This window comes from Podarcis raffonei, chromosome 10 (assembly GCF_027172205.1).
Source record: "Podarcis raffonei isolate rPodRaf1 chromosome 10, rPodRaf1.pri, whole genome shotgun sequence".
Classification (NCBI taxonomy): domain Eukaryota; kingdom Metazoa; phylum Chordata; class Lepidosauria; order Squamata; family Lacertidae; genus Podarcis; species Podarcis raffonei.
Window position 1 is genome coordinate 76,553,902 of NC_070611.1, and position 12,076 is coordinate 76,565,977.

Genomic DNA, 12,076 nt, shown 5'->3' on the forward strand with positions numbered 1-12,076 from the left:
GCGCAGGAAGCTTGTGGAGCACTAATGAAGTTCTGCCTCATGGTGGGTGGACACTTATTAGAACCTGTGCTGAAAATTAGAAGCTGAGCTGAGGGAAGTCTTTGGGGGACGGGAGGGGGGGTTGAGGGGTAGGAAAGCGGTAAATAATGAATATGATATGTTTGGATATGTTGTTGAATTGCTAACAAAAATATTTTTTAAAAAATAAAAGTATATAAAATAGTTTACTCCCATTCTGTTCACAGAAGGATCCCAGAAGGCAGACTTAGGTTACAAAATATATACACCTGGAATCTATCCCATAAGGAAATAGTTCCTTTGTCCTCTCTTGAAGCCAAGAGAGCATCTCATGCTAAGGAGATGTTGCTTCTTTGAGGAATGGAGTCAGAGAGAGAGAGAGAGAGAGAGAGAGAGAGAGAGAGAGAGATGGCTGCCTGCCCTGTGGTATGTTGTTACCTGCACAGGTGAGGTCACGCCCACCTCTGGTCACATGTAGAGGAAGTTTGTCCCAGCCCAGGAGGAAACAGGATGTTCTGACTGGCTGGTCCAGACATCCCCTTTTATGTCCACTCTAGGAATGTTGTATTTGGCTGCTCTGTGTTTCACACCCCACAGTTCAAACAGAGCTCCAAAAAGAGCTCTCCAAACGGGGTGGATGGGCAGTAATTACAGTTCATTCTCAATGAGATCAAAGTGATGCATGTTGGGACAACCCCCCCCCTTAATATGTACAGGCTCATGGGGTCTGAACAGGGTTTCCCTGTGTGCTCTAGGAGACCAGGGGAGGGGGAGCTGGTCGCAGCAGGGGGGGGAGTCGCCCTGGATGCTTCAGCAGCCGGCCTCCTCTGGGTCTCCTGGCCCCCTCCTCTCCTCCCTCTGAGCCTGACCTGCCAGGTACTTCTCCCTTCCTTAAAATGCTGTTCAGTACTTCTTTCAAGGGTGCAATCAGGGTTTGATTTAGTTTTTTGATAATATTTTGCCGAAAATCCATCGGGTCCTGGGTTTTTGATTCTTTTATTTCTCGTTGGATTTCGTCGTCTTCTATTGGCTCTTCCTCTCGGCCCTTTCACTCTGCACCAACCAATACTCAGCTTTACTTAAGAATACTTTAGCATTTATGTAGCACATTTAAAGCATTACAAAATATAACATATATTATCTCAGTAATCTCAACAACAGCCCTGCAAGGCTGTCCAGTGTTATAATCCCCATGCATACGAAGAGTTGAGGTTGCAGGAAGAGGAGTTTGACTCACATCTCACACTTTAACTGCTACACTACATCAGTCCTTGCCCTCCAGATCCTGAAAACAGCTCTGTGAGTTGTCAGAGGATTGCCCCCCATCCTATTCAAAACAAGGCAGCATGGGCAGTAAGCCCTCGTCAGCAACCATTGCCAGAGATGTCTGTATGGGGAACCGTGGGCTGAGCATAACACACGGAGGCAGCTCAGAGGCATCCCTGCTGGTCGCTCGCTCCAAGGGGAGGTGACACCCTACCCCAGGCTCTTTCTGTGGGAATGTTTAGGGAGGCAGGAGAGGATATATTGTTTTATGATATCCTTCCTACCTTGTGTCGGCAAGTTCTATAACTTAGCAGAGTTGTTAAACAATCCCTCTTTGAAATTACACAGCAGTTAGCTAGTAGCAGGCTCGTGTGAGCCAATTTAGGATTCCTGGTAAGATCCCTTTTTCTATCCCTCCTAAAAGAATAGACACGACTATCTGATTAAAGTTAACATAAAACTAGTTTACTTACAATCATCCAGTTCACAATAAGATCCCTGAAGGCAGACTTAAGTTACATAACTCTATATATCAACATGAAGAATCCCATAAGGGAAATAATCTCAAGTGACTGCAACTGAGCAGTCACGTCTTGCTAACTTGTAGGAACACAAAAAGGAGAAGAAGAAGAGCGGAACATGGAGGCCGTGTGCTCCTCTGTCCAAGAACAGGCCACACCTACATGAAGTGCCATGCAGAGGAAGTCTGTCCCAGCTCAGGAGGAACTAGCAAGTCTTCTCCTGAGTGACACAAGCATTCCCCAGCATGTGCCTTGTAGGAATGTTGCATTTGACTGCAATACAATTTTACACCCCACACCTTCACTACCCAATAATCATTTGCAAGCGTACTTCTTCCAAGGCTCAGTAGTTAAGATTCTGAGCTTGAAAAACAAAACCCCTTAGATTGAAGCATCACCAGAGAAACTTCTTCATGTGCATCTCACACAACATTCCCATCTCCAGTTGGGATCACCTGAGACCTCAGAAAGAAATCATTGTTTTGGGGGAGAGTGGCGTGGAACCATGCCTGAGTCAAAAGATTACAGAGCAAAGACAGCGCCCTATTCACGTTTCATACGAAGTTGGTTTGTTCTCATGAATTGTACTAGCGAGCTTCTTCACAGAATTTCACATCCCCTTATAAAGTCATGTCCAGCGATACCTTCATGCCCAAGCACTCTCCTGTCTCAGATGCAAGCAATCCCCTTGGCCAGCTATGCATTGGACATCCTGCACCTTGTTTTCTTTTGCAAACCTCCCAGCCTCAGCAGTTCAAATTCCAGCCTACGCATGCACTTACGCGCACACACTTGTTGGGAACATGTTCTCTTTTATCCAGACCAGACAACTGTCAGCATTTAAAGGTGTAGTAGAAAGATGACAGAGAACAGGATGGAAGATGTTTAAGGTACACTTGGAGTGCCATCTTCCCCCCGTCTGCTCAGTCCGGTGCAGAATACACCCAGGGAAGTGGAGTCAGGGGTCAGGACTGCAACATTATTTATGCGTTGGGATTCGGCTGCAGAACTGCAGAGTTCACTAAGCACACTTGCGGGGGGAAAGTCTACACTAGTGTCCATCTGGCATATTTCTGGGGAAACATATGCAGGGTTTTATTGCAGGGTCTTCGGTAGTTTAGCCCTAAACTGAGGACGCCAAGAATTTTGGTTTGCTCCTTGGCTTATTGAGCTCCAAATTGCTGTTTGACTTCTCATGAAGCAAAGCTGCCACAAAGCACACTTGCCTCAAGGAAGACGGAGCTCACGCCCACCTAACTATATGCTTGCCCTGAGGAAGCTAGAAGGTGCTGGTTCCCCCCCCCCAAAAAAAATATTTATTAGTTTTCTCTTGTAATTTTGTTGTTGTTTAGTCGTTTAGTCCTGTCCAACTCTTCGTGACTCCATGGACCAGAGCACGCCAGGCTCTTATAATACATAAACACAGAAAAGAACATTACATTTAACACAACATAAAAACTGAACAACAATAAAAATGCAAAAGATAAAAGAATAATTTTTCTTCTCTTATTCCCTGGTATATTTACATTGCTAGAAGACTTCCTCGACACCTTCCAATTTGAATTTCATCATAACACATATTTAGCAGTTCTTTCTCTATCTCTTAGCCTCATCTGTTACTTCTAGGAGTTTCTTAATTTATCTTATAGTTTACCGCTTGCGAAATCTTCAGCTCCTGCTTTCAATTACGACAAACAAGGCACAGGAGCCCTGCTTGGGAGGGGGGGCACAGGAGGGCAACCTGCCAGACAGAGCAACTCAAGAGGCAGCAGCTCAAGTGCACCCCCCCCAGCAGCCAACTCTGCCCCCTCACTTGCTGGCTTGCCTGCCTCCGTTCCGCCCCGTCCTCTTCCCTGCCTGCCTCCTCCAGCCGAGAGCGAGGTGGCAAAGCGTGGGCACTGGGGCAGCCTGCCCCCACCGCCACCGCTTTGGTTCGCCTCAATTAAATACCCACACCCCAATTAAATACCCAATCATAATACTTCAGTTAAAAAATAAAAAACCAGAATAAAAAAGATCAAATTATAGCCCAAATTGTATTTATTAATTTCTTGAGCCTCCCCACGGCCTGGATCTCTGGAGCAGATCTCCACATCTTAGTCCTGCTTCTCCTTGTTGTTTCCATGTTTCCCACATTTTGTTTCCATTTTTCCACATCTCAATATTTGTTGTTTAGTCGTTTAGTCGTGTCTGACTGTTTGTGACCCCCTGGACCAGAGCACGCCAGGCCCTCCTGTCTTCCACTGCCTCCCGCAGTTTGGTCAAACTCATGCTGGTAGCTTCGAGAACACTGTCCCACCATCTCGTCCTCCGTCATCCCCTTCTTCTTGTGCCCTCCATCTTTCCCAACATCAGGGTCTTTTCCAGAGAGTCTTCTCTTCTCATGAGGTGGCCAAAGTCTTGGAGCCTCAGCTTCACGATCTGTCCTTCCAGCGAGCACTCAGGTTTTTTTTGGAAAAATCAATAAAAATGATTAAAAAAAAATAAAATCCACATCCCAGGATATTTCCCCTATCAGCTCTTTTCCACCTGAGCCTCACCCCCATACCTAAAACCCAGACATCCTGCAGTGTGCCAGGATTGTGACTCCTGCCCTCAGCAAACAAAATAGCTCCCCCCCCCAATGCTTAGGTGCCCTGAGGGCTGTGCAGGACCCCCAATCCTTGAAATGAAAAAGGGAGGGGCTCAGGAACCCTGAAGGGAGCAGGCGGGGAGGGGGCTGCACAGGATCCAGAAGCTCCTTCTCGCTGATTCCCCCCCCCCATGAAGTTCCTTTAAGACCCCAAGTTGCAGGGGCAGCCTCACTTGCAGCGAAACAAAATGCAGCTGCCCTGGCCAAGTGGAGCCAGGCTGGGGAGCACCGTGGGGACCCCAGAAATGCGCCCCTAGAAGAAATGTGCCCCCTCTGTCTGAGGCAGCCCTCCTTCTGAAACACCAAGAGAGTAAATGGACAGTCTCTGAATGGAGAGAAGCAGAAAGCGGAGTCCCCTCAAGATCAGTATTGGGACCTGTGGCTTTTCAACTTGTTCATAAATGATCTAGACTTCGGAGGGAGCAGGGAGGGGGCAAAGTTTGCTGATGGCAGTAGATTGTCCCTGGGTTCATGAGTGAAGGTGGGCCCCCCAGGAGACTTCCGTGGTACCTGCAGACCCTCCTTCCCCCTCTTGAAATTAGGCTTGGGGGGAAATCTCCCATTCAATTTCAGTATTTCAAGTTTCTTCAGAACGTGCAGGGTAGGAGGCAGCAAAGTAGTTCTGGTGAAGAAGCAGTGCTTGGAGATCATGCGGTGGGGGGGGGGGACAGAGTTTGGGGCAAAAACCAAAGGTACTTTCATCTAAAATTATACTCACAATTGTGAGGTGTTGCCTTATTTCATTATTATAATGTTTTACATGCAAACACCAGAACTTCACATATACCTCATGCTTTTAGGAATGATTTCCTACTGAGTTCATTGCTCAGAGTGGACTCTGAGAGGAAGACGTCCCACACTCCATACATCTAAATGGGTTCTCCCATGTGAGAGTCCCTGGATGTTCCTTAAAGACTCCATTATAAATAAAGGACTTTTTGCAGTCTTTTCATTTAAACTGCTTCTCCTCTCTGAGTTTGTTGATGGTTTGAAGGATTTCAACTCTTAAAGTTCTTCCTGTCCATAAGTCTGTTGATTTTGAACTTCCACTAAGAGTGAACCTCTATCTACTTTCCTGATATTTATATGGTTTGTCTTTTGTGTGAGTTTGTTGACAAAAATCAAGGGTTCCACTCTGACTGAAGCTCCTTCCACAGTCCATACCTTTAAATGGTTTCTCCCCTGTGTATCTGCTGATGTTTTCTAAGATTTCTACTCTGAGTGATTTACTGTACTCCATACATTAAAATGCTTTCTCCCCTGTGTGAGTCTGTTGAGTCTGTGAGTCTGTTGATGTTTCCTAAGACATGAACTATTACTAAAACTCTTTTCACACTCCATACATTGAAATGGTTTCTCCCCTGTGTGTGTCCGTTGATGTGTTCTAAGCTTTCCAATATCACCAAAGGTCTTTCCGCACTCCATACATTTAAATGGTTTCTCCCCTGTGTGAGTCCGTTGATGGATATTGAACTGTCCACTCCGACTGAAGCTCTTTCCACACTCCATACATTTAAATGGTTTCTCCCTTGTGTGAGTACGTTGATGTTTCCTAAGGCATCCACTATTACTAAAACTCTTTTCACACTCCATACATTGAAATGGTTTCTCCCCTGTGTGTGTCCGTTGATGTGTTCTAAGCTTTCCATTATCACCAAAGGTCTTTCCGCACTCCATACATTTAAATGGTTTCTCCCCTGTGTGTGTCCGTTGATGTGTTCTAAGCTTTCCATTATCACCAAAGGTCTTTCCACACTCCATACATTTAAATGGTTTCTCCCCTGTGTGAGTCCGCTGATGTTTTCTAAAGTTTCCATTATCACTAAAGCTCTTTCCACACTCGATACATTTATATGGTTTCTCCCCTGTGTGAGTCCGTTGATGTTTCCTAAGGCTTCCACTATCATTAAAGCTCTTTCCACACTCCATGCATTTAAACGGTTTCTCCCCTGTGTGAATCCGTTGATGTTGTCTAAGGCTTCCACTATAACTAAAGCTCTTTTCACACTCCATACATTTATATGGTATCACCCCTGTGTGAGTCTGTTGACGTCTTCTAAGGCTTCCACTACCACTAAAACTCTTTTCACACTCCGTACACTGAAACGGTTTCTCACCTGTGTGCGTCCGTTGATGTTGTCTAAGGCTTCCACTATAACTAAAGCTCTTTTCACACTCCATGCATTTAAATGGTTTCTCCCTTGTGTGAGTCCGTTGATGTTTCCTAAGGTATCCACTATTACTAAAACTCTTCTCACACTCCATACATTGAAATGGTTTCTCCCCTGTGTGAGTCTGCTGATGTTTTCTAAAGTTTCCATTATCACTAAAGCTCTTTCCACACTCGATACATTTATATGGTTTCTCCCCTGTGTGATTCCGTTGATGTCTTCTAAGGCTTCCACTATCACTAAAGCTCTTTCCACACTCCATGCATTTAAATGGTTTCTCCCCTGTGTGAATCCGTTGATGTTTTTTAAGGTCTGCATTCTGACTGAAGCTCTTTTCACACTCCATACATTTATATGGTTTCACCCCTGTGTGAGTCTGTTGATGTGTTCTAAGGCTTCCACTACCACTAAAACTCTTTTCACACTCCGTACACTGAAACAGTTTCTCACCTGTGTGAGTCCATTGATGTTGTCTAAGGCTTCCACTATAACTAAAGCTCTTTTCACACTCCATGCATTTAAATGGTTTCTCCCTTGTGTGAGTCCGTTGATGTTTCCTAAGGCATCCACTATTACTAAAACTCTTCTCACACTCCATACATTGAAATGGTTTCTCCCCTGTGTGAGTCCGCTGATGTCTTCTAAAGTTTCCATTATCACTAAAGCTCTTTCCACACTCGATACATTTATATGGTTTCTCCCCTGTGTGAGTCCGTTGATGTCTTCTAAGGCTTCCACTATCACTAAAGCTCTTTCCACACTCCATGCATTTAAATGGTTTCTCCCCTGTGTGAATCCGTTGATGTTTTTTAAGGTCTGCATTCTGACTGAAGCTCTTTTCACACTCCATACATTTATATGGTTTCACCCCTGTGTGAGTCCCTTTGTGCAATTTAAGGTTTCCACTCTGACTGAAGTTCTTCCCACACTCCCTGCACTTAAAACGTTTTCTCTCTCTGTGAGTCCGCTGGTGTGTTCTAAGTTTTGCATTGAAAAAGAAGCTCTTTCTGCACTCCATACCTTTAAATGGGTTCTTTCTTTTTTGTGTTCGTTGATGTGAACTATGTTCTTATTCAGTGAAGCATATTCCACATTTCACACATTTTAATGGCTATTCCTAATGAAACGAACGGTGCCCTGTCCCCTGCAATTCTGTCTTCTCCATCACCTTTTTCAGAGTGGGAAGAAAGGAAATCCTGTTTGGGTTTCAGGAAAGAGAACACAGGGGAAAAGGGGCACATCAACCGCCATTAGCACCTTCTCTTATTTCAACATCTCCTACATTCTCCCATGTCCTCCCCATGTTCCCAATTTTTAGGAAATGAAAATGGTATGATGTCAAATGGTAGTAGTGCATCAGCAACCTTTCATAATCCTCAATAATCTTTAATAACACAGCATGATCTTGTAATACCGTTGTCCTCTGAGACTGCCTTTCAAATCAAGTGGCTGCCCCCATTTCCACCTCTAGATCTTCATGAATCACCTGCACAGTCCCACTGACCACAGGAGGTCCATATGGACCATTTTGGGAGACCCAGGCCTTCATCTCTTCCAGGGACTGTGGTCTGGGTCAGTCAGAGAACTAGTGACAAGGCTTGGTGCTTGGGATCAGCTGAATAGGTGCTCAGGGAAGCTCCTGTTCTTGGAGATGGACCTCTGTCCTCATGCCTTGCATTGCATGGAGAGAGCAGGAGAAGCAGAAGGAAAGCAGGTGGCAAATGGGAATCCCAGGCAGAAACACCCACCCCAATGGTTCTTTATAATGATGATGTGCTGCCTGATCCTGTGCTTGTCTTCTGACACAGGACTATCCTAATCAGGCACTGAAAAGCAGGATATTCAAGGCAAGGAGATAACTGTACTTAATGGTAGGTGGCCATATTAGTCTGACACAGTTGAAGTAAAAAAATAAAAAAATAGTCCAGTAGCACCTTAGGGATCAACTAAGTTTCTTCTAGGTATAAGCTTTTGTGTGCATGCACACTTCTTCATATAGTGAAGGGTAGTGTGAGATGGTAGTAGGAGTACCTTTCTGAGAAAAACCCCCACCCCACCCTCCCACGATATACAAGGCTCTGGTGACATCTGTGTCAGTGTATCTGAAGAAGTGTGCATGCAGACCAAAGCTTATATCTAGAACAATCATAGTTGGTCCCTAAGGTGCTACTGGACTATTTTTTTTAATTTTTTATTTCAACTGTTTCAGACCAATACAGCTCCCTACCTGAATCTAGATGTCATGGGGTGTTGGGGAGCAGTAGTTCCTTTGGTGGGGGACATGTCCTGCACCTCCTGCACCTCCTGGGGTCATTTTTCCACCCTTGGTCCCCACCCTGCACTCAGCTCTCACCTGTGGCTTCCAGAAGCTGTCAGCATGCAACAGGGGTTCAAGCAACGGCTTCAACCGGCCTGCTAAACCAGGTGAGGAAAGCTGATGGGTCTCAAATCCTTGGGGGGCTGGGGAATTCTGCTGGACCTGAAGTCGAGCCCTGGTGGATGGAGAGGAGGAGAACAACCGTGAATCCCAAAGTCCAGAAGGCAGATTCTGCCCGTGCGGAAGAGGAAAGTGAAGGGCAGGTGGGGCACGTCCACCTGGAGGCTTGTTATCTAGTCCCAGGGTTACTCTGACCTTGAATTATATATAAATTACAGTATTGAAATGTGCCTGCTCCCACTTCATATTCTGCTATTACTCTACTCTGCTTGTCTGTTTCTTACTTGAGTGCTGTTTTGGTTTGCTAAGTCAGGGTTTTACTGTGAGTTACATTTTTCCTATTTTTTTGGATCCTGTTATGCTTCTCTGTTTTCAGTAATAAATTTCTCAGATGAATTATTATTTTTCTGCCTCTGAGTGTTTTCTCCTACTCTGCTAACTATACATCGATCATTATGGAGGAGCAAGACCTGCAACCTAAAGCCCTCATCAGCCTCGGCCCTGTGGACCTGAAGGAGCATCTTCACCCCCATCGTTCAGTCCGGACAGGGAGGTCCGCCTCTGAGGGTCTTCTGCTGGTTCCCTTGCTGTTAGAAGTGAAGTTCCAGGGAACCAGGCAGAGGGCCTCCTGCCCCATGGAATGCCCTCCCTTCAGAGGGCAAGGAAACAGGCAACTATCTGACATTTAGAAGACAGCTGTATCAGGAGGTTTTTAATTTTTGGTTGTTTTACTGTCTTGTATATGTACTGTAGGGACGCGGGTGGCGTTGTGGGTTAAACTCCAGAGCTTAGGACTTGCTGATCAGAAGGTCGGCGGTTCGAATCCCCGCAACAGGATGAGCTCCTATTGCTCGGTCCCTGCTCCTGCCAACCTAGCAGTTCGAAAGCACATCAAAGTGCAAGTAGATAAATAGGTACCGCTCCAGCAGGAAGGTAAACGGTGTTTCCGTGCGCTGCTCTGGTTCGCCAGAAGCAGCTTAGTCATGCTGGCCACACGACCCGGAAGCTGTACACCGGCTCCCTCGGCCAATAAAGCGAGATGAGTGCCGCAACCCCAGAGTTGGCCGCAACTGGACCTTCCGGTCAGGGGTCCCTTTACCTTTACCTATATGTACTGTAAGCTGCCCAGAGTGGTTGGGAGGAAGATACTAATAGTATAACGTCTAGAGTGGTACCTCGGGTTACAGGCGCTTCAGGTTACAGACTCTGTTAACCCAGAAATAGTACCTTTTGTTAAGTACTTTGCTTCAGGATGAGAACAGAAATCCTGCTCTGGTGTGTAGGGATATCGTGGAGTGGGGAGTGGGGTCTGGAGGGAGCACACTTCCCCACCAGCAGGCAGCCACGGTCGGCCTGCACGCGTGACCTTGGGGTGCAGGGCACCCCCCCCCCAGACAAGCCACAGCTGTCTGTACATCGTTCCACCTCTGCCTGACCTTTCGCGATCTCAGCAGTTTGTGGTGTCCTTTCTGTAACCCTTTTCCAGGAGACGTTTGTCTCCATTCGTCATACATTGAGCAAGGGGGAAATGACGCTGTGGAACAGGTGCCAAAATAACCACCCCACGATTTTGGGACGGAAGATGTGTAAAGGTCACAGCCCAAAAATGTATTTGTGTCAATAAAAGGAGGCTCCACAGGAATGGCAGTAGCTCGCTTCAGCCCACCTGTGCGCAGCTCACATGATAATCAACACCTGTCTTGGGCCTTCACTTCACTGGTGGCGCGGCGGCAGCAGGAGGCCCCATTAGGTAAAGTGGTGCTTCAAGTTAAGAACAGTTTCAGATTAAGAACGGAGCTGCAGAACGAATTCAGTTCTTAACCTGAGGTACCACTGTACTATTATTATTATCTTGTGATTTTTTGTAGTTATTTTGGAATTCGTACTGCAATATCAGCTCATGAAATGTCATGGGTGGAGAAAATCACAGGGTTGCCATAAACGATAATCCCACCCAGGAACACTCATTCACATACAGTCTATAAATTTGGGGATGTCACACACCTCACCTGTGCTAATATTGGCAGTCTTTGGCCTGCACAGGCACACCCGGTGTGTAGAGCCTCCAGCCCCAGGCACTGTCTATCATTAAAATGGGACCTTTGACTGTGAAGATTCATGCAATGGCTATCACAAGATGATGATGGATTGTATCTCAGCTTGTCAGTCACTCTGACATTGCCTACAAAGAGTAAGAGGAACAGAAATGCTTTTGAGGTGCAACTTCTGTATCAATCCTGAGCGCCATTCCATGGACTCTGCACCCCTGTTTCTGATGACAGGTGTACATTAACCTCACCCTCAGTGGAAAAGACAATAAAGATGGAAGCCTGAGAGAGAGGAAAAGGTTTCTGGCTGCTTCCTGGGTGGGATTGCGGAAACCAAGAGCCGCTTCCGAGAAGGCCTCCCCCCTCCCCTCTTCCTCTCGGGATTTCCTCTCCTCTCCAGGGGACCAATGGTTGGACTGGGCAGAATGGCTGCGTCTGGACAGGGCAGGGGCTTATGGGGTGGGAAGAGGATGGAGATTGCAGGATGGAAGGGTGGGGGGGAACAGGACCCCCACTTTCCAGGGATCCCTCTCTGGTCGCCTTGAAGGGGGGGGTCGATTGCTTGGCGGGAGGGAGAAGCCAAGGCGGCCCCTCCGGAGATTCATCGTGGGCGTCATGATGGAGATGTCTCCCCAAAGACTGGTCTTCCTATCTCCCCACCCACCCTGCCAATGCTGCGCTTCCCTGCCTAGGGGACGCCCCCCTCCCTTCTCCGCCCACTTCCATGACCCCCTCTCTTTCTCCCGGAGTCTCCCCTGCACCCAGAGGCTTCCTTGGCACCACTCACCCCACGTCCTGCGCGCCCCATCTCTCCATCCTAGGGCCCCCTCCCCGACAGGAGCAAGGGAGGGACAGGGGGGTCTCTATCCAGGCGTCTCTCGCGCCCCTTAAGCTTTTCATGGGACGTGCGGAGCCAGGGGAAACCGGGCGAGGGGTCCGCCCTGCGAGGAAAGCCCCCTTCGCAGCACGCGTGGCGTGATCCA

The 12,076-nt window shown here is 47.0% G+C and overlaps 1 protein-coding gene and 1 pseudogene across 1 annotated transcript; both read right to left on the reverse strand.

The window, feature by feature from the left end:
• Positions 1–12,076, reverse strand: part of LOC128421753 (zinc finger protein ZFP2-like) — a 461,814-nt pseudogene that overhangs the window by 67,007 nt on the left and 382,731 nt on the right.
• LOC128421713 (zinc finger protein 658B-like) lies at positions 5,026–8,083 on the reverse strand. The gene is made up of 2 exons (XM_053404847.1): positions 5,865–8,083; positions 5,026–5,601 (listed from the first exon to the last, which is right to left on the reverse strand). Exons 1-2 carry the CDS (start codon positions 7,624–7,626, stop codon positions 5,501–5,503), a joined length of 1,863 nt encoding a protein of 620 aa, XP_053260822.1. The 5' UTR covers positions 7,627–8,083; the 3' UTR covers positions 5,026–5,500.